The sequence below is a fragment of the Phalacrocorax carbo genome, chromosome 3, assembly GCF_963921805.1.
Source record: "Phalacrocorax carbo chromosome 3, bPhaCar2.1, whole genome shotgun sequence".
Classification (NCBI taxonomy): domain Eukaryota; kingdom Metazoa; phylum Chordata; class Aves; order Suliformes; family Phalacrocoracidae; genus Phalacrocorax; species Phalacrocorax carbo.
The window spans coordinates 55,064,182-55,085,995 of NC_087515.1; the positions used below are offsets into that span (position 1 = coordinate 55,064,182).

General features: G+C 43.8%; 1 protein-coding gene across 1 annotated transcript; it reads left to right on the plus strand.

The window, feature by feature from the left end:
* The first annotated feature begins 6,435 nt into the window (after positions 1 to 6,435).
* Positions 6,436 to 21,468, plus strand: STX11 (syntaxin 11). The gene is made up of 3 exons (XM_064446969.1): positions 6,436 to 6,546; positions 15,859 to 16,063; positions 19,148 to 21,468. Exon 3 carries the CDS (start codon positions 19,153 to 19,155, stop codon positions 20,017 to 20,019), a length of 867 nt encoding a protein of 288 aa, XP_064303039.1. The 5' UTR covers positions 6,436 to 6,546; positions 15,859 to 16,063; positions 19,148 to 19,152; the 3' UTR covers positions 20,020 to 21,468.
* Positions 21,469 to 21,814: the final 346 nt, after the last annotated feature.

A 21,814-nucleotide genomic window follows, 5' to 3' on the forward strand; every position in this document is an offset into this window, starting at 1 on the left:
GCTTGGAGTGTGGCCAATAGCAGGTGCCTCCCCAAATCCTTGCCACAGTCGACAGACAGGTTTGGAAGATAAAATATAAGCTTTCACTTTTCTCAGATAAGTTTTGCAAGTTGTTTGACATATAATCCTCTACCTTGACACATACCATTAATTTTTATCTTTTTCTAGCTAAAACACTGCCCTGTAAAATGCAAACATTAGCAATGACTTTGTTTCATTCCATGGAAATCTGTCCTGCTGTTACTGTGTTGGGTATAACTTGCCTATACACCATCTGCCTTGCCATTCACGGAGGACTCTAGGCAGCAATTGGTCATGACTGTGCTGTGAAATGTATTGCTCCCTGGCTGTGTATTCCCAGCTAAATGATCCCAAATGATTCTTCCCTCACCTCCAGCTAACCAAAAAGCTATTATCTTTCTTCTTAGACCTGTAACACATCACTACCAACCTACCCTTGGGTAGGTCTACTGCAAAGCACTTAGATCTAGCCACAAAGCCACCTGAAAGTTTTCCACTTGTGCAGCGTGCCTTAGGAGGCAAGTAACCCACATGGTAAAGGAACATGCCATGCAGTCTGTGCAGGGTCCCCACTTCTTTCTGGATGAATACTGTTATATTGCTTGTTGAAAAGCACTAGTAGAATGAATAAGGTGATCCATCAACATGGCTCTGTAAAATCTATGCTCACACAATTCTAGGATAGAATTGTTCTATTTCATCAAGACTTGGTGGGTTTTAGAAAACACCTTTTCACTGGTTGACTAATGATTTGAAAAGGATGCTCCAAAAAGCTACAGAAATGTTCTTATTTTCTGATGGCTTTCTTTGTGAAGGTCTATTTACTCTTTAACATACCCTTTTAAGCCTTCTAAGGCTTTTAACCCCTGGATGTTCTTACCCCTTGAGTACTTCTGCCTTCACACCTGCCTGGCTATTTTCTGCTCAGAGAGTAGTGATAAGGGAAAAACAGGGCATGTAGGTTCTTTTTGGCAATATGAACTTGCCCCTAGAATCTGCAGTTTTTTGAACTATACACCGAGCTCCTGCTATGTGTCTTCCTGGCCTGGCTTTTTGATCCCTCTTGACTCTCATAAAGATGTCCTTGTCTCTGCTCTGCCAGGTTACAAAGCGCTCCCTATAGAGCAGAAGTTAACTGTTCTTTATCTATGGGCATGCAGATGTACAGAAGAGATACCTCACTCCTGTCTGATAACAGGAGTTAGAATACAAATCTTTACTGAAGTGTAGAAATAGGGTTAGGCAATACTTTTCATTAGGCCAGCTGATGTGACAGGATCCTTGTTATACTTAGGGGCTGTACTCTTGCATTCAAAAGCTGTGACAGCAGCAGAGAAATCCCGTGGCTTACTTGATAATCAATCAATCCTTCAGCTCCCAGAAATCAGTATTGTTCCATCAGCTCCAGTTAGCTATGCTTGTTTACGTCCGTTATGTGAAAATATTTTGAATTTGTTCAGGGAGCGGTTACTAGCTTAATAAAACATGCTGGCACCTGCCCTCATCTCCTGAATCAACAGAAGTCCCAGGGCTATCTCCTGTCCATCCAATCTGGCATTTAATACAACCATAACTAGCAGCTCTTTAAGAAATCATGTATGGGTAATGAACCTTCAAAGCTGCCCACGGGTACCAAGATCCTTGTGGTTCACAAGGAGTTCAGGAGCATTACACCCAGGGCTGGCTTCGCGAGCCTTTCAGGTATAATTGGAGAAGAATGTTAAATCCTTTCTTAAATAAGCAAGAGAGGTGGCCCTAGCACTGGGCATCCTCTGACTCTGCAGCAATTGCATCTGTACAGCTTTGAGCACTCCATCCTTTTCTAACAGCCTTCTTCCTTCTTAATGCGGAGAGAAAAGGAAAACAAAAAGAAAAACATCTGCAGGACTCAATACATAAAGCACTATGTTATCCCTTGTAAACCCAAATAACTCCATGGGCTTCAACAAAGAATTTAGGTGGATTTAGCCAACTGTGGAGACACTTGGCTTCTGAATTCTTTTCAGCAGCCTCTTGCTCATGCAACCAAAGAGGATCTCTTTACATCAGCAGCACTGTGTGAAGAAGCTGTTCTGTAAAGTCAGTAGCTTTTGTCAGAGGCTACAAGGAAACTCAGAGCAGGCGTGTTTGATGGACCTTATTCAAGGTGGAAGTACTGCAGCTGAAGACTCAGTTTTCCTGGGAAATTAATACAGTGAAAGAGTTTCCTAGCATCAGTGTCTCCTTGTCTCCTTTCACTCGCCTTGTCAATTGATAAACCATTTAATTTCAGGAGCACTTAATGATCCATGAGGTTAAAAAGAAAGAAGTGGATATTAATATAAAGTTATTTGTCCAGGACCATGAAACAGTAATGTCATTGAATCAGTGTGCGCTAGATTACATCAGACCTGATTCTAGCTTAAAAGGAGCTCATTTGTAGTGCACATCCAGAAAAGCGTACGTGGCTTTTATATGTGTCTGAGAGCTGGCTCTGTGCTACAGAACTGGACTGGTAGCAACTTGCTCTGTTTTTAAGTAAAAGTTTCACAATTGTTGTGGTTTAACCCCAGCTGGCAACTAAGCCCCACCCAGCCGCTCACTCACTCCCCTCCGGTGGGATGGGGGAGAGAATTGGAAGAGTAAAAGCGAGAAAACTCGTGGGTTGGGATAAAGACAGTTTAATAGGTAAAGCAAAAGCTGCATGCAGAAGCAAAGCAAAACAAGGAATTCATTCACTCCTTCCCATGGGCAGGCAGGTGTGCAGCCATCTCCAGGAAAGCAGGGCTCCCATCACACATAACAGTTGCTTGGGAAGACAAACACCATCACTCTGAAAGTGTCCCCCGCTTCTTTCTTCTTCCCCCAGTTTCATATGCTGAGCATGACATCGTATGGTGTGGAATATCCCTTTGGCCAGTTGGGGTCAGCTGTCCCAGCTGTGCCCCCTCCCAGCTTCTTGTGCACCCGGCAGAGCACGGGGAGCTGCAAAAGCCCTTGACTAGTGTAAGCACTACTTAGCAACAACTAAAATATCTCCACATTATCACCACTGTTTTCATTACAGATCCAAATCATAGCCCCATACTAGCTACTATGAAGAAAATTAACTCTATCCCAGCTGAAACCACGGCAAGTGCCGGTTATTATAGATCGACAACACTATAACTCCATACTTGAAATTGGTACAGGTGTATGGGTGCAAACTGTTCTGTACACGTGGGTAAACTTGAGACAAACATAGGGGTATTTCTGTATAGTAGATTAGCAGGGGGAATTGGAAGTGGAAATATAAGTGAACTGGTGAAACAACTTTTCCCCAAAACTGAGATCCCCAGAACTCCCAGATGCCATGAGATGTCGGTGGGTGATAAGAAAGAGAAATCTGCATCCATCTAATTTCTCATTTCTTGGGCTTTGTAAGAAACTCAGTCAGGCTCTTCCATGATTATCCTGGTAGGCAACTGGATTAGAAGCATCAGGCACCAGAGCAGAGAGATGAGGGCTCTCCCTGGCATGGGTGGTCCCCCTGCTCTGTGGATTGTCCTTGAACCACTAGACATCCTCAAGGTATTTTAACATACGTGAGACTACACATTTATAGGTGCTGAAAGTAATTGCACCTTTCCTCTTTCTAGAGATGAGGAAACTGGAAGTACAATGTGGCTCCTCTGAAGCCATCAGTCAAGATCCAGGTCAAGATTAGAAGTCTTTCAGGAAAAAAAAACAACAGCTCTTCAGAGAAAAAAAGAACTAAAAGGGAGGCTTTCTGCCTCCAGATGTATTGTCCATTATGTTGCCCAAACCCCTTTAAAAAAAAAATTATTGGCATCAGTGATGCCTATGCTAACGAATTCTGCCTTTATTTGCATAAATGGAGTGTGTCCGTTCGCTGGCAAATGACATTAATTGCCTCTCATATAATGAGGCACAGTACAAAGTGAAAAAAAACCCACAACTTTGTTACTTTTGTAGCTTTGTATGTAAGGCTGCTCAGGACTCAGGGGAGGATGAAACGATAAGACTGAAAATTCTAAATCTCTTTTATGGGCAAATCACTTTTCTCTGGCTAATCATTTTCATTATCAATCTACACTGTTCATGTTATTTCAAAAGTGACTGAAATGAGCATAATAATCCAAAGCAAGTGTCTTTCGTATGTATGATGACACAACAGTCTTTTTGTATGACTGATCTGGTTTTGTTTCTCATAAGACCGTGCACATGGGCACCCTTTGTAGGACCTAGCGACATGATATGCTCAAGCACTTCAGGGTCCTTGTTTGTCAATGGTGAATTTTTGTTAGCTACCTATTTATGTAGCTTAATTAGCTAGCTGTCTCTGAAAGTCTTCAGCCTTCTTTAACCTCATCTAATCTAGGGGACAAAATTTAGAGAAATAATAAAGTCCTCTCACTCTCCGTTTCATTTCTTAGAAGGTTAATAATTTATCAATATTGCTACCTTGCCTGCTATTCAGCTACCGAAATTGTAACTAAAGTCTTTCCCAAAGCGGAGACTTGCCATTCATCTATTTGGTGTTCCACACCCGCCTCACAAATTGTAGGGAAGATACCAGATGTTTCTCAATGAGCATTTCGCTCTTGATTGGGTCATCGGACACACCAATCAATGCACCCATAGCTTTGCCTGTGCAGCAGCAACAGCAGGTTAATTTGTAATTGTTGTTGCACGCCATACAAAGCAGAATGTATCTTTGATTACCTGTGAAGTTACATTAACACGCAGGTTTATTTTCAGCTCTAAGGCCCATTTGCTTTCTGCGGTCCAGTGGCAAAGAGAAAGCCACCTGCCCGCGCGCTGGGGGTGCCGCAGCTGGTGTCACAAAGCAGCAGCTTGCAAAATAAGAGAAAACCCACTCAGTGCCTTCTGGTAGTTTTAGAGGACCGATGGGATCCACCTACCTAAACCCAATTCCAGCACCAAGGTCTAAGAGAAAAATCCCAGCAAAGACTCTACATGGAAGAACCCTGCAGTACAGTCTTGAATTTTCACAGGAGAAAGAGCCACTCTGTCAGATATGTTTTTAACTGACCATTAACCAAAAAACCGCAAGTATTCACCTATTGCTTAAGGTTTTTTCCTGACACAGCAACAGCATAGAAAATAAGGAGGGGGGGAGCTTCCTACGCCTCTGCAACTGTCTCCATCATGACAGAATTTTCTCTCGGCACGCCCAGGATGGGATTGATGCAATGTAAGAGAAATTTTGGAGCCTTGTTGTAACTGACAGTGGCTCAGGAAAGCACAGTTGCTCTTTCAGCAGCTACTTGCCACCAAGAAAAAAGTAACTCCTGTATTTTAAAATTTCCAGATGCCAATTGTCTCGATGTTTTTGCAGTGAAAGGTGGAAAAAAGTACACCCAAATACATGTCCAAAATGTTCAGGAAAAGCAAAAACTTCCTATTTCAGGACAACTTGAACAACCTCTATAACTACTTGTGTGGCTGATTAATGTGTATTATTAGCGTGTATTAAAAATTGTGTGACTGAAGTTGTGGGTTTGTTGTTGGCTTGTTTGGGGTTTTTTGTTTATTTGTTTGGGTTTGTTTTGTTTTGTTTTGTTTTAAAGTTAGAATGACAGGGAAGGTGGGTTTTTTCCCAGGAATGGTCTAAGTTATCAGAGTCGAAGTTACCACCCAAGACCGGGCTAAATTTGACCCTTACCCTGAAGCACCGCGCAAAGCGCACCCCTCTGCTTGCCCGCACTAGGCAGCAGCATGTTGTTTTAATTACGTTCCCAGCAGCTCCTTTGACGTCCTGTTTCATCACGCACGGCTCAGGCCGGCAGGACGGGACAGACGGTGCTGCATCAAACAGCGGCGGGGGGTCCGGGGCCGGGGCCGGGGCCGAGGCGAGGCGGGGTCCGGGGCCGGGGCCGAGGCGAGGCGGGGACGCGCCCCCGTCCCGCTCTTTCCGCCGCCGTGCCCCGAACGCCCCCGCGGGTTCAGCTCCCGGGGCCTCACCGCACGCCCCGAGCGCCCCGTCACCCCGCTCCCAGGCAGGCGGCGGGGGTCGGAAAGCCCCCGCTTCCCGCCGGGGAGGCGAGGGCGAGAAAGGGCAGGGGCGTCCCTGGGGACGGCGGCGAAGAAACGGGCAACCTCAGCCCACCCACGCTTCCCAGCACCCCCGGGGCGGACTTTCCCCCCACTAGGAGGTGGTGCGAGCCGGGCGCCGCCCCGAGGGGACGGAGGGGGAGGGAGACGACGAGCAAGAGGACGAGGAGAAGGAGGAAGAAGGGCGCCCAGCCTGCGCGGCCGCCCCTCCATCCGCCCCTCGACGGCGGTGATTGACAGCCCACCAAGGGGCGGGGCGCCGCCATGCAAATCACCCCGCTCTGGCAGCCAATAGGCGGCTGCGCCGAGCGGCGGGGGCGGGACGCTCGCGGGGACCAGTGCTTGCCTCGACGGCGCGGGCGCCGGGGCGGCAGCGGCACCTCGGGGAGCGGCGTGGGGGGACCCCGTCCCGTCCCGTCCCGTCCCGTCCCGTCCCGTCCCGCCCCGCACTGTCCTCTCCTGCTCGGGGTGAGTACCTGCCGGGATGCGGGGGGGCGAGACGGCGCTGCCCTCGAGGAACCGGCCGGGCTGGGCTGCCGTCGCCTCCCGGGAGGGAAGCCCTGCCGTACCCCGAGGCGCGCTCAGCATCAGCCGGGCTCCCCGGCTCCTTCGGGAGGGAGGGCAGCTCTGGGCCGGGCGCTGGGCTCCGGCGGGGGCGGCCAGCCCGTCACTTGCCCCGCCGCGGCGGGGAGTCCCGGTGCGTGGCCGGTGCTCGGCATCCAGCCCAGCGCAGCCCAGCGCTGCCGGCGAGGCGGGGCGGGCCGCGGGGGTTTTGGAGCGCTTTGCAGGTCGGTTTTGCATACGAGTAAGCGAAACTGCCCCGTTTGAGTCGAGAGGGGAAGTCTGAAGCCCGGCGGCAGAAGGGACGGCAGGGGACAGAGACCGGGCTTTTGGGTCCGGGGATGCCTTAGCTGCCCTCGGGTAGCTCCGGTCCCTCGAGGGGCAAAGGGGGCGGCTCGGTTTTGCGCAGGGTGAGGGAAAACCAGAGGCGCTTTCAAATAGGAGTCTCCTCGTCCAGTCCCGACGGGTGGCTGCATTTCTAGCTGCCTCGTTTGTCTGGCTTAACGAGTATTGACATTTCATTCGCAGTGCTCATATGTGGTTATGAATACGCTCATATGTGGTTATGAATAGCTTCAGAGCCGATTTTGTAGAAAAGCGGGTTTATATGCAAAATATAACTTTTACTCCTTTCTTGGGCATCATCAGGGCCAGATCTGCGAGTGGGTACCAAAGTTAGCGTTCTTTGATTGCTTCCTATTAATTGATATTAATTTCCTTTCCTACCAGTTAGAATTAGTACCCATGTATGTCTGAAATAACATGATGCATGTAACTGTGATACCAGGAAAGGAAATGACTGGCCTAAAACAGACATTCATACTTCTTGCTCCTGTTCTTTGGATCGTATTTTAGGAACCGCATTTTTAAGCTGTCAGGGATCTAAATGGCAGTACATGACTTTTTAAGACAATTTGAAGGATGCTGCCTTCTCACCAATGGTGTTACTCGCTATTTACATAGTTTTATATGGAAGTGGTGGGACTACAAGATGAGCGTAACTTTTTTTTTATTCAAAACAGACCAAAAGTCTAACAGGCGAACAAACTAAAGATCAACCTTAGGAAAGGATGGTTTAGATGCCTGGCACCTTTGATGACCTTCTTCTCACCTTATTTTTTTTTCACGGACCGCCTTGTATGACCACTGCTCTGAAACTGAAATTGAATGTTAAGTCATGTGGCAAATGTATCTGCTGTTTTGGCTGAGACTAAAACTGCAGGTCAACCTCTGTTGTTGTAAGAGACCTTCATGAAGAAGCTAAGTACGGTACATAAGATTCTGTGAGACATTAAAATGGGGATAATATGATAACACTATCTTCTGGGCACTGCAGAGAAACATGATGCTATGGAACACAACTGTGTATTATATCAAAGTCTTGGAGATTTTGGGTGCTGCGGGGTTAGGCTCTATGTCTGACACCTTCCATTATATTATATCAGTAACCATGATCTGCTCCAAAAGGGAGAAATGGTAGTTGCTGCTGGTGCAGAAATAATAGAGGGGGAAAAGAATCTGCTAGGTGAAAAGAGTCACCCAAATTGCTCCCCAGCACGGTAGTGGGCCTGTGCTCACACGTACCCTGTGCTGGACACATGCTGAGACCAGGAGCGAGGGCACCGAACAAGTCATGGAAATGCAGGGCCATGGGGAGACTGTAAGACGTTGCCTAATCCATTTGGTGCATTGTAGCAGTACACCTAAACCAGACCTGAGAGAGGTTTCTGTAGCCTCTCTCTCTGTCCTCTAAGGAAGAGGGTCCCACAGTGCTCCTGCAGAGAAATGGTCTGATTTTCAGCTAGTCACAGCTAATTCAACATAGATCTATTGTGTGAAACAAATGGTTTACTTCATGTGTTTCCAATGTCAACAAAGGGAGCAAACTGATCATTTCTCTTTTTAGAAATTCATTTTATATGTTAGAGTGCTGTGTCTCTCTCCCTGGTCTTGTGCATGAAATGAATGTAATTCCTTCAACTCCTCTTCATCCAGGGTTGTATTTTCTAAACTGTTTGGAGACAGTGCCCAGTATGCTCTGACTTTCCTAGTACGATTACTGGTACGTACTATTCCATACCAGGCTCGTCTCTCTTGAATTTCCTTTTATTTTACTTTTTTTTTTGTTAGCACTTCTCTTATTTGCCAAGATCATCTTAAATTCTCATAATTTCTCCTCCCCTCCACCACCAAATGCTTGCTTCCACTTCCTTCCAGTTCAGCGTCACCTGGAGACTGTACAGGCTCATGTTTGGTTCTGCTCTCCAAGTCGCTGATGGAAAATAAGGATAATCTCTGAGTGTGACAGAAACCAGTCATAATGTTGGCATATTCAAAACCAGTTCTGACGGTGAGGAGACAACTGCTGTGCCAAGTATGAAGGTGCCGGACCAGTTACACTTTCCATTATCATTTATCTGGGTCATCAATTTTGTTTGACTCTTTGGTCATCCCTGTAGTGCAGGGATGACAAAGCACAGTGCAGAAATTACTGAGGCAATGCTAATTTGATCCAATAAGCTCATCTCAGCACCAAATGTGGGGTTACCATTTTCCTGCAGTTTTGCAGAGAAGCCATTTCTAGTTACACTTGCATTTTGGACCGCCCCCCAAGACGTCGCCCCCATGTGAGCCATCCTCTGGTGAGTAACATCATTCCCAGGGAGCGGCAGCGCTACTCCTGCCAAGGACTGGCTCCTGGAAACCCACCTTGGGGAGCCGGCATGGGGCTTTGCATGAGGGGAGCAATGCAGTTCAGTTTCTACATTGGTTTTGATAGCTTTTGCTGATTGTGTCAGGCGTCTTGAAATCTCATCTGGCCTATCACACAGTGTTTGGCACTTCTCATCTAGACCATATTTCTGTAGTTTATCACAGCGGGAATGATGTCACATATCTTGACTGCAGAAGGCTTATCATGCGTGCAGCTTTTGCTATATCTACTATGACAGTTAACCTGTTAGTTGCCAAGATTATTCTTGACAAACTCACGTTCCCAAAAGCCAAGAAAGTACTGAATTATCCTGCTTTTCCTGCCATGCCTTTCCTCTGTGCCGTATTTGTGTTAGTGACAAACCACTTATTTTTGAACACAAGAATAAACCTTGCATGAGCTTTGGATATGCCCAGTCAGAAACATATCCTCTAAGTACCACTGGCCAGTGTGTCCATAATTACTTCTATATCTTGTCTCAACTTCACTGGTACTTTGAATGGCCTTGTAAACACCCACGGACTGCTAAGTAGTGTAGAGTAATTGCCATAAAGCCTGCCAGTGCCTGACATGTCCTGGGGCTGAGGCTGTGGGTATGCATGTGTGGCTGTGGAGGTTATTTCCTGACTGAAACTATTTTGGTCCAATTGCGTAGATTTTGCAGTAGGATCCAGAACTGAGCCTCATGTGTACTGGTCCATGTGAACAAGTACCAATAAAACACCCCATATTAAACTTTAAAGGGATTTTTTTAAAGTAAAGAGTACTTGATCTCAGATTGTAAAACTGTATTGCAAGCTTTAAATATATGTGTATTTTAAAAAGGAATGCTGGTTGTGCTAATTTAAAAATGTCTGTAGAACATGTTGCTTCTGACTGAAGATCACATGCAACCTCATGTTTCTACTTGGATGGCAATATAATGTCGTAATCACTTATAAATACCACTGTGTGGTAGCAATATTAGTTATGTAAATGTGCTAGGTACATAGCTATTTTGCTGAGCCAGTGTGTTTCAGGGTAGCCAAGGTGATTAATTAGATAATGTATATACTCATGGCACTGTAGCGACAGCACTGCCTGTGAGTCCGTCGCCTGATTTCCTTGCGCAGTGACTCATAACGATGCCGAGCTGTAGTAATTGCCAAGAAATGCGTGGATGGCCATCTCACTGTTTATGCTAGTGGTATGGTTCCGTCTGAGCTATTTGCTAAGCCCATGGAGGTACAGTTCACACTCCCCTTGTCTCCGTCCAGGTCAATTCTTACCTGAAGACCTTAGTTTTGCCTATGGCAGGAAGGGCGGGCATGCTGCAGTAGCTAGCCGACAGTGCGCTGCATGTACTGAAAAGCACTGAAGGGGGAGCGATGGTGGGACTCTTCCCCGCCTCCTTGGGTAAAATACAGTCCTGTGCATGTTCATCTACTATTTTAGCAAGCTGTGCATGTTAAAACCGATCGGAGTCAGCTCACAGGTCTCAAGGATTCCAAGGATTTAGCAGGTTTTCAATATCTGCAGCTGCTAACGATATATTCTGTTTCTAGCACCCTTAGGAAAAGGAAGTGGCTACATTAGCCTTTCCTGTCCTTAACTTCCACTCGTATACAGAAGCACGACGACTGCTGGAGAGAGTCAGCAATTTTGGGAAGGGGTTCAGACAAGGCAGTTGAAGACTTATACTTTTCAGTCGGCCGTGTAGTGAAGATGGAGAAACTTTTTTTATTTACAGCGTGGGTACGGGCTCCCCAGCCAAACAAAGCCAAATCTATATTCAGTTGCTCTTAGTGTGACTTCTGAGGAAAATTCAAGATACTGTGAATCCATCTTATTTTCTATCCAGGATTGAACACTTGTCAGTGGTGATCCACAGCTGTCCAATGAAAATGTAGACTACCCGGTAAATAGTAGCAGTCAACCTATGTACAACATGCTGTCCTCTCCAATGCAAGAGCAGCATTTACTTAGTATGTGCTACTGTGTAGTAACAAGTTAAAACTTCAGAATTTTTTGCCAGTCTCTTCACATATATGTGAAAAATGAAGTGCATATTATGTGTGCGTTTAATATGTGCCAGCAGCTTCTCCTAGTTTTGATACTGGTGTCTGGAAAACCTGATAACCAGTCTGTGGAAAACACCAAAATAGTTAACCTTATTGAATACCTCTAGGAGGTATGAGGTGCACCCTAGATCCTTGAATTTCCAATATGCTGTGGTACAAAACTTGAGTTACTTTATAGTGAAGATACTGAATACTGGTAAAAAACCTGGGTTAAGTCAAAGAACCTCCAAAGCTATCAGTATTCACACAATTATTGCCTCATTACTTTGAGTTAGAGGCAACAAACTACTTGAATGTTCATTTTTCCCCCTAGGCCTTTCCTAGCCTTTATGGTAGGAAGGGAAGCACTGCAGACTTAGAGATTCAGACAACTGCAGAAATAGCCTGCAAAGAATGGAGCCATCCCTACCTCTCTGCATATATCCCTTATAGTAAATCACTTGATCTGGTACCAAGGGAGAGGCTGACACTTCAGCCCTGAGATATTTCCAACCGCATACACTTCTCACTGGGGTGATAGAAAGCATAAAGGAGGTGTTCTGCTGTACTCTGACTGCAGTGTGAACTGGGTAGTGTCTTCACTACCAGTCTTCAGATACCTTTGCGGCTTCTTGCTGGATTTCTGTAGTTTTGTAACTGGTGTTTTGTGTTAACTGATGTTATTTTCAATCCTGAATACATTTTGTCTATTTTTAAACATTGCCCAATCCAAGAAACTCCAGAGAGGATAACTTCCTTTCAGTGAGGCCACAAAAAGATTTTTAAATGCTGATCTCTGTAATTGTTTATAATATTGGATTTAATACACAGATGTGATCTTAAAACAGCTCCAGAAGGCAATCTGTTCTAATCATTAGATTATGATTTTTGGTGCTTCCTTGAGCTCTTATAGATGAGAAGAAAAAAAAAAACAAAACAAAAAAGAGGAGTGATTTGAGAAATTTGAGCCTGCTGTTCCACCAGTGATGGGCATGACTGGGGAGACAGACAGTTTGGTCTGAAAAGATGACTAGCACTCTGCTATGAGTCAATTAGAAGCTCTTTTGGAAAGAGGAGAACCTGTTGTAAACAATAGTCTGTTTTCCAAGTTAATTAATACTGTCAAATCTATTTTTGGACAACAGATAGCAGGCAAAACTATTAAATCTGCTCTAAGACAGTTGTTTCCAAAACAGGAAGATACTAGAAAATGGTGATTAAATCTGAGACTCCAACTCTTAAACGAAAGGCTTCAGCTGTGTTTAACACTTCTTTTACCTATACGTGACTTGCATTTTTTGTGCTACAGCAGCACGCTATTTGCCTTGTAATGGAGCATGTCCGACTCAGCTAGTCCGAGTGGATTTCCATCAGCACTGCATCCCCTACAAGCAGTGTGGGAAGCTACTGGAATGTGCTGACGCACACTTAGCTATGAAGTAATTCTGCCTAGGAGCAGGTTATTTCCTAATTGTTCACCACTTGTTTCTTGGGTCACATCTATTGTGTGTCATGCAACCAAGAGCGCATGTCATTCAGAGGCAGGATGATCCATGTGGGTTCGTAGTGGAGCACAAAAGGACTTTCTGAGGAAAAGAACTGCTGAAAGAAATAATTTTTAGCTGGCTTGTTTTGAAATACCTGTTGTTCCTTAAATAGGCTACTTCAACTGCAGTACAACTTTCATCTTGTAAGGTCCTACTCAAGGCCGAAAAGGTTACTGACTAGACTTTTGGTAATCCACAAGCTGGTATTAACTGCCTTTTACGAATGCTGTAAAAAGAAAAAGTGTACACTGGCTTCCTTCCCAGCTGCTGGTGATGAAATATGGATGCTGTGCTGAAACTGCTGCTTTATTTCACCATTTGTCCCTAAACTCAGTGGTGTGGATACACAAATGTTAGACCTGAAATAAATACAGATGTGCAACTCGTTCGTTACTGTAGAAATAACTTTTCATCCTTAAGTTATTTCTATGTAGATAGCAGGCTGCAGAACGTTAGCACAGCAATGGAAATACGCTATGCAGGACTCCTATTTGTATGTACATGGGGCTAACAGAAAGGGGGTTTGTGTATATGCACAGTGTTGGATTTTCAGAGTGGATTTCCTTTCCTGTCTGAAATCCCATGTCATGCAGAATTTTGCGGGGCTGCAGTCTTATTGCAACAGGACAGCTTGTGTCTTTCCTCATGCATCATGGGAAAGCTAATCATTGTGGTGATTAATACCAAGAAGTAGTATGATAACAAGAAGAGATGAGTAGCAAACATGTCCTCAGCTGACCATACTTGGTGGGTATCTGGTTTCAAAGTTGTAACCTCCGTAGTCATTACCTGGCCTGTATTTCCTGTGTGTGTGAGTGTGTGTTTGGGTGTACACACCATGATGGACTGCAGAAGGAACTTGGTTTTTACAAGGACAGATTTATCTAGTCCCAAAATACAAACATGGAAGTACATGTTCCAGTCTGAATATACACAGTATTTTAAAATAAAATCAAACTGACAGCTAATCTATTAAAACACACACTCTTAGAATTAAGGTTTTTATACACTTGGGGCTGTTACTCCAGAGTAGTGGGTGTCTTGATATTCGAATATCTTAGATGTATCTTAAATAAACCTGTGCAAGTACTTGAATATATTTAGCGCTCATATTCAAATTAGCAAACTTTTGACCTAAGGCTGAGTACTAGAACAATTTAGACTGGACCTTTGGAGGACTAGATCCAGCCCCCCTCAAAACACACACGGGTAGTTCAGGTTGCTGAGGACCATGTCCAGTTGAGTTCTGAATATCTTCAAGGATGCAGATTCAAAACTTCTCTGGGCACCTTTTCCAGTGTTTCTGAAAGTTTTTTCTTTCCCTTTTTCCCCCTCTGCTACGTGGCTGGCTTTTCCCTTGTTTCCACTTGTGTCTGTTGCCTCTCGTGCTGTTGCTGTACACCTCCCTGAAGGGTCTACCCTTGCATTACGCAGTTGGTGACAGTAACAACATCTCCTTTGAGCTTCCAGTTTTCCTGGCTGAACATTCCCAGCTCTCTCAGCCTCTCCTCCTACGTCAGGTGCTCCAGCACCTCTGACTATCTCGGTGGCCTCCCCGGGATTCACCCCAGTGTGTCCATGTCTCTTGCACCGGGGAGCCCCAGCACCAACACAACACTCCAGATGTGGACCCCGAAGTGCAGATGGGAGGGGTCACTTCCCTCGACCACTTCTGGTACTCCAGCCCAGAGTGCTGCTGGCCTCGTTTGCCACAAGGGCGCATTGCTGACTCATGTGCAACTTGATGTCCACCAGCACACCAGGGTCCTTTTCTGCAAGAGCTGCTTTCTAGCCAGGGAGCCCAACTTCTACTGCTGCACTGGGCCTATATTAAGGGAGAGATTGCTGCTCATTTTAAAGAATGAGTGCTGAGGCTATCCCTAACAACTAGTAATGTACTATGTATTAATATATTGCTGTTTTAATTACAAACAATCCTATCAACATGTAAGTAGATGCAAACTTTCCTGAGCAACAGCAGCATCTGATAAAGGAAGTCAACTCTAAACACTGATCTGTCAGGCTGAAGTTTTTCAAATGGCTGTTCTCCCCTGCTCTCCCATGCTTGTTTGTTCATTTGTTTCAGCTCTTTAGTGTCAGTTCTGCCCCTGACACTATGGAAGAAATGCTTGAAAGTTATTGTCCTTCTCTTGGGAAGATCTAGTTCCCCTTGGTCTGAAATGGGAATTTGAAAGGGGGAAAGACCTCTGTGGTGGTGTTGCATTCGAGCCCGCTGTTTTCATTATGTAAAACTCCTAAAATTTTGCCAAATTCTGAGTTTCTCAAAGCAGCAGTTTGTAAGTGCCCCAAATAAATTTACTGTGTTCTTTGAGCAAAGGGTTCTCAAGGAAGCTGAAATCTAATCATTTTTTTGAACCTCACAGATCTTTTTGGCCAAATACTACAAACGTTAACCTACAGAGTAACTGAGCATGCTCTGGCATAAAGCAGAATAAGTGTCCTCTGCAATTTGTGGTGTTTGTGGCCTAATATGATGCTGAAATACAGGCAGAAAGTAATTTTCTTCCTGTCCTCCATCCTGTCCAGACACTGCAAGTAGATAAGCGTCTTGAAAATGAAGAGAGAAGCAGGCTAGGTGATGCACTTTAGAAAGAGAGAGAAAAAGACAGGACTCAGGGAGAATGAGAGAAGACATCAAAAAGTCCCTGATTTTGCAGGGCTCTGAAGTCAGGCTTGAAGAGATGGCATCCATTTGTTAGGACAAAAAGCGCAATCACTTCAGCTGTAGAACCATTACCCTGACAGGTACAAGTCATCAATGCAGAGTTAAAAGATGCTAATGTTGGCCACCTTGAATGTAAGTTTTGGTATGTAGTTTCAAATAATGTAGGCTTTTAGAGCAACCCTGGGTTGAAGATTGTCAGTGCAACTGTAATTTGATCCCTCTGTTCACATTTAGAATTGGGTGCTACTGGATCTGCTGGATCACGGAGATCGTGGGTGATGCTGTACATCTCATTGGAGACGAGCTTCTCACAAGTGACCTCGATCCATGTGTTCATTCACTGATGTCCATCTTGTCTCTTCGCGATCTTACTCAGCAAAGTGCCTAAGGCTTGCAGCAGCGACCAAAGTTAGAAGGACCTGACTTCTGAACATATCAGGTACAAAGAACTGTGTTTCAGGTGTCTCAAGTGGGCGTCAGAACTCATCAAGAGTAACAGTGTTGTCCTTAATCACTCCAGGCTGAAACCTGTGTCTGTGGATGGGGCTGTTAGATCTGCCCTCCCCCAGAAGACTGGTACAAGTTTATGGAGCTTTCCAGGGATTTCACAGGAGAAATCCCTAAGGAAATGAACAATAATAACATAGCAAATGAACTGAATGGTGAATATTAGATTTTAGATCGTACAACTTTTATCCAGCACATACAGACTGTAGGCAGAGGCTTGGTGGAAGTGATAGGACATGGGCCAGTGTTTAACTGCATGATCTTCCTGTGTGTAGGCAACATCATGGTGCAATCTGAGGCCACACTTGACAGCTCCTTACTCTTCTTTTAGTGTTTGACTTTTTAACCTTTCATGTTTTATTAAAAAATAGAGATGCTGCAGAATTAGTATACACATGAACTTATTACAGCATTAGTGTTTTCGTGTTGTGAATTATCATGTATTTGCTTCTCCATTTCTTCCTAGTTTTTATTTTATGTAACACCTTAAAATAGTTGTGGGTGAGAAAGATAAATTGCAAGTCACGCTTTTGAGGGTAGGGGGAAGGAAGGGTAGGCCTATTCCTACAAAACTATGAGTTACGCAGTAGCTCTTACTCAACGTGGTTTTCTGTTTCTTTTTTCTTTGACAAGAACAGAAAATAAAATGTAATTATTGTTGAGCCAGTTGTCAGTCTGCTCTCTGTGGAAGGCTGATGAAATTTAGTTTTCCTCAAGGTCAAGGAACGGTAAGCACAAAGGCAACGTAGTCCTGCACACACATGATTTAGTTTACACAAACGGTACCTTGCTGCTGTGGATTGTCATTTTAAAGCCATCAAAAACATTGTTTGCTGTTTCCAAAGGTAGGGGCTAAACACAAAAAGAATAAACTGCAAAACAGAACACTTGGCAGTTCAAGGATCAGACTAGAAGTGGGAGGACCATCAACTCCAGGGAAGCCAGTAAGAGTCAGGAATGCAGTCAGATGAGCAACGTGACTGGTTTTCAGAGCCACGTCTACATTTCAGGCGAAAAGCATCTCAGAAACAGTTAGTGATTAGAAGAGGTCTAAATAATCCTGAGATTGCTAGATGCCTTTGTTCCCTTTCCACCGTGCTGTCTAGAAAATGGTCCACTTTTTCCAGATAAGAAGGGTAGATGTTCTCACTGGCTCAGTGCCTCTAGGCAAACCTGGCCATACAGTTTTAAAACCGAGTAAACCTGGCTTTTAAGCTGCACCACACAGCGGTTTTTTTTTCCTTTTAGATGGGGATTTTTCAATTTTTCATCTTGACGTTGTGATATGAGGTGAAAGTGTTGATTTTATTATTGCTGAGGGAGGCGGTAGAAAACCTTTCATTTCCTAAAGCTTCCTCTATATGGCTTCTTTATATGGTTGAATCTATGTGGCTTATGTTTTAAATTCAAACAATGATCTCATATGTTACGGATTCCTGAATGAAAGCTCGTCTCTCGGGCTATTAATGGACTTTCATGGTTTACATTGCTTGTAAAAGAACTGGTTTCAGTTGAAATTCACTTTTTCACTTCCATGTAAATGTGATCCTAATCAAGACACTTCTCAAGACCAGTATATACCCCCAACAAACAATACAAGCCCAAGACGCTGTGTCTGTGATGGAATTTTTCCCATCTCCTCCCTAACATCTTTAACACATCTAACAATCCCATGAAATGGATTATAAACTTGCAGTTTTAATTCGCATTAGATCTAGGTCTATTATACTGGGTACGTACACATGCAACTTTTCTTAACCTGGGAATAACTGATGATCCTATGAAGGGATGTGTCGTTCACAGTGGATAGCATGTTTGTAAATGCTGTGAAGATACTTTAATTCCTGGAAAAACAAAAATGAATCCTCCAAACACAGAGATATGGAGATGTCCTGCTTGGTGCTGCTTCTTAACTTGGTTCTTTTTCTTATTAATTTAAATGAGGTCATGGGATGTACAGCTTTTGTGATGGGGGAAATTTTCAGCTTCCTGCTTGCTGTAACACTTGCTGCAGGGCTCCTGTTGAAGCTTTCAGATTTCACTTTCTGCAAAGACTTCAGGTCTAGAGTTTTAAGTAAACAACATACTTAAAGGAGACATGTTTTGTTACCACTTAACTGGTCTGCACAGATTACTCATTCTGTGGCTTTTTCATGAAATTTGTAGTTAAGTACGTCTGAGGCAAACACACAGAGAACAGACCCTGATCTATAACAACAGTGTTACTTTATTCCTTCAGCAGAATGTTTCCATCCTACAAAAAAGAAGGGTTGGGTGGATGGTTTTACTTAATAAAATGCTGCTATCACTGTTTTGTTTTGTCTGATGCCTGGTACACTATGGTCGATGGCATCTGGAGATCCTCAACGCTTGCCTTTCCTTCCCCCCCCCCCCCCCCCCAATTCTCTCTTGATACTTTCCACACCATTTCCCAAAACTTTTCTTTTCCAACTGTATTGTTAAATGCCATTTCTGAGAGGCCTCCTGCTCTTCTCCCAGGAAAAGCAAGCTTAGAATGACAGAGGACCTGTGACATTTGGGGAAGTTGGTGTAATGAAGGGTCAAGATCTAGAGGAGATTTCTCTAGTGAGCAGTGGTGGGAAGCGTCTAGTTACTAACACATCTACACATACCGGTAGCTGAAGGCTTCCCACCATTTGCTCAGGAGTGTGCTTTTTTTCTCGAAGTGGAAGACTGGCATTTTTGCGGGGTTGGGGATTGTCTTATTTTTCTTTTGGATATGTCTTCAGGATTTGTTGTCTTCTCTCTTGCACTTCTTTCGTTTCTAAGCTTTGTAATTTCTAGAAGAGTGTTCTAGCACCAGAGTTTTGGATCTGAGATCTATCACCATGGCACAAATTTAAAATCCGGTATTTTTGGGTTATCTTTGATGTAGTTATGTCATCTATGATGTAGTTATAACTATGATATAGTTATTAGCTATGAACTTTCAACCCTTGTAAACCAGTATTTTATTTACTTTAAACTTCTTTCCTCCTGTGCCTCTGTTTTACAGGCAGGATGAAAGACCGGCTAAATGAGCTGCGTGAATTTGCCAGGTTACACAACCAACATTTTTCTGATAATGAGGATGATGAAAATTCACCCCATGATGTTCTCCTTTATGAAACTGATTATGCCTTGGAAATCCTTCATAAAGATATAGAGAACATCCGGACAGAAAATGACCACCTAAAAGAGGACGTCAAGCGGCTCCGAAAGCAAAACACACGCTTCCTTACTTCCATGCGCCGCCTTAGTAGCATCAAACGAGATACTAATTGTATTGCCAGAGACATCAAGGCCCGTGGAGAAAGCATCCACAGAAAACTCCAGATAATGAGAGATTTCAGCGAAGATGCAATAACAAAATACGGGGCTATGTCTGTCATTGCCAGGGTAGCGAAGAACCACTACGTTGACCTCATGCATGCATTTCAGGAAGCTATGTTTGAATACAACGCGACAGAGATGAACCAAAGGGAGAACTGCAAGATTCGAATTCAGCGGCAGCTAGAGATCATGGGCAAAGATGTTTCTGGCAACCAGATTGAGGAGATGATTGAGCAAGGCAAGTGGGATGTCTTCTCTGAGAATCTCTTGTCAGATGTTAAGGGGGCTCGCTCAGCCTTGAATGAAATCGAGACACGTCATAAGGAGCTGGTGAGGCTAGAAAGTCGCATTAAGGAAGTGCACGAACTTTTTCTGCAGGTGGGCCTGCTAGTGGAGGAACAGGCAGACACCTTCGATGTCATTGAGATAAATATGCAAAACGTTGAGGACTACGTAGGAGAAGCTAAAGAGCAAGTGAAAAAAGCTTTGGAATACAGGAGAAAACACCCGCTCAGAACAATCCTCTGCTGCTGCTTATCCTGTTGCAGGAGGTGACCATCCCACTGAAGCTATCACAAACCAACTCCAATGTCTTCAAATCAGGCGTTCCTTCCAGTGACTTTTCTATAATGACAACTCCTAGAAATCAGGGGAGGACTATTTTGCAGTTGGTTTTGTTCATTGCCTTTTTCCTAAATATGCTGAAGGCTGTTCTATTTGAGAGCTCCTAGAAACGACGATAAAATTATTTTTAATCTATTTTTAATTGAAATGTACTCGGTTGCTGTAACTAGAGGTGCAAGAAGGTCTCTGCAGAAATACTTTTTTTTCAGATGGGCGAGAAAGAGGAATGAATGATGGGCTGATAACTCAGCCTAGGGAAGATAAGAAATTTCAAGATGTAACTTTATTCTTATTTGTCAAAGTGAGTCTGCAGGCGGTGCAGCCTTACTGCCTGCGGTGACACGATACACCACAGAATCAGGAGGTTTCCATTTTAACTAGCTTGCAGCCTGCTTGCTGCAAATACTTGAACAGATTTTTGCTCTGTTCATTTGACAAAATACTGAGGCTGTCAGCAGGAGCAGGACACAGAACTAGTTTCTATTTCAACTTGACTTCCACCTGTCATGAATCTTAGCAGAAGTGTCTGCATCTTAAATGATAACACGCATGTTTTGCTCTGTGTGCGAGTGATTGTTTTTCTCCATTTTGAGTACCCGCAACTTTGTCCAGGTGGCTAGAAGCACTGCAACACTGAGGCACCTCACTGACTTTTAAATTGAGCCACCGTCTGTACTCTCAATTTTAAAACTGCCATGCTTTTATGCTGCTAATACATTTTTTCCTGTCAATTAACACTTCAGCCAGAAGAGATGCATGCAGTGGCCTTCTGCAGAAGCACCTGTAAGAAGACAACATTTAGGGGGTGGAGAAAGCATTTTAGGGTCTCCTGTGCTGGCCCATACACACAAGCAGTTTTAGTGGAAGGATTATCCTGTCAATAGACTTTTATTTTTTTATAAGCATTGATTGAATATGGATTTTTTGTTAAATATTTTGAATAACATGAAGGATTAAATTTACTAACATGCAATTTTACCAGTGTACAAAAACTACAACTTTTCTCCATTATTAGTAAATCTCCACCTGGGAAAGGAAATAGACATATTTGTTCAGTACACGTGAAGAAGAAAGAAAACAACATTTTAATGTCATTTCAGTCCTCTTTTCAAGCTTAGAAGTAATCACTCCTTTTCTGTGAGGGGAGTCTGCCCGTAGCAGGTTTGGAATATGAGGAGGGAATAGAAGATTTGCAACCCTGGAAACCACTGAGTGTTGTCAGTGAAACTTGTTCTTATAAGATCTGGTGAGCGATTATAGCTCCTGCTTCTGGAGGTTTTCCAACTATAGTATTTCTAGGTGGCTTCCTGATACACTGTGATCTATTGCTATCCTTTGAATTAATGCAGGGCATTTTTTCAGAAGTTAGTGACTTTTTTTTTTTTAAAAACGCTGATCCTATTTGTACCTATTTTAATAAATATATTTAAACATTTCAAATATTTTGCATTTGGGAGTTTTCCTCGGGAGATGCGCATAGCCATCTTCCTGCACTAATTGCAACAAAACTTTTCCCTTCTGATCTTTTGCACACTAATTTTCTATGTGAAAAAACACCCAAACATTTCTTACTATTTATACTGATATAGCCAAATGGCAAAATAAATTCAGCTTCCAAGCTTTTCTATCCTAGTGGGAAATGCTCTTAGCCGGACAGGCTTTTTTACAGAAATAGAGGCTAAACAGATAACTCTTCTCAGAAACTTTTCGCTGAAGCACCTGTCTG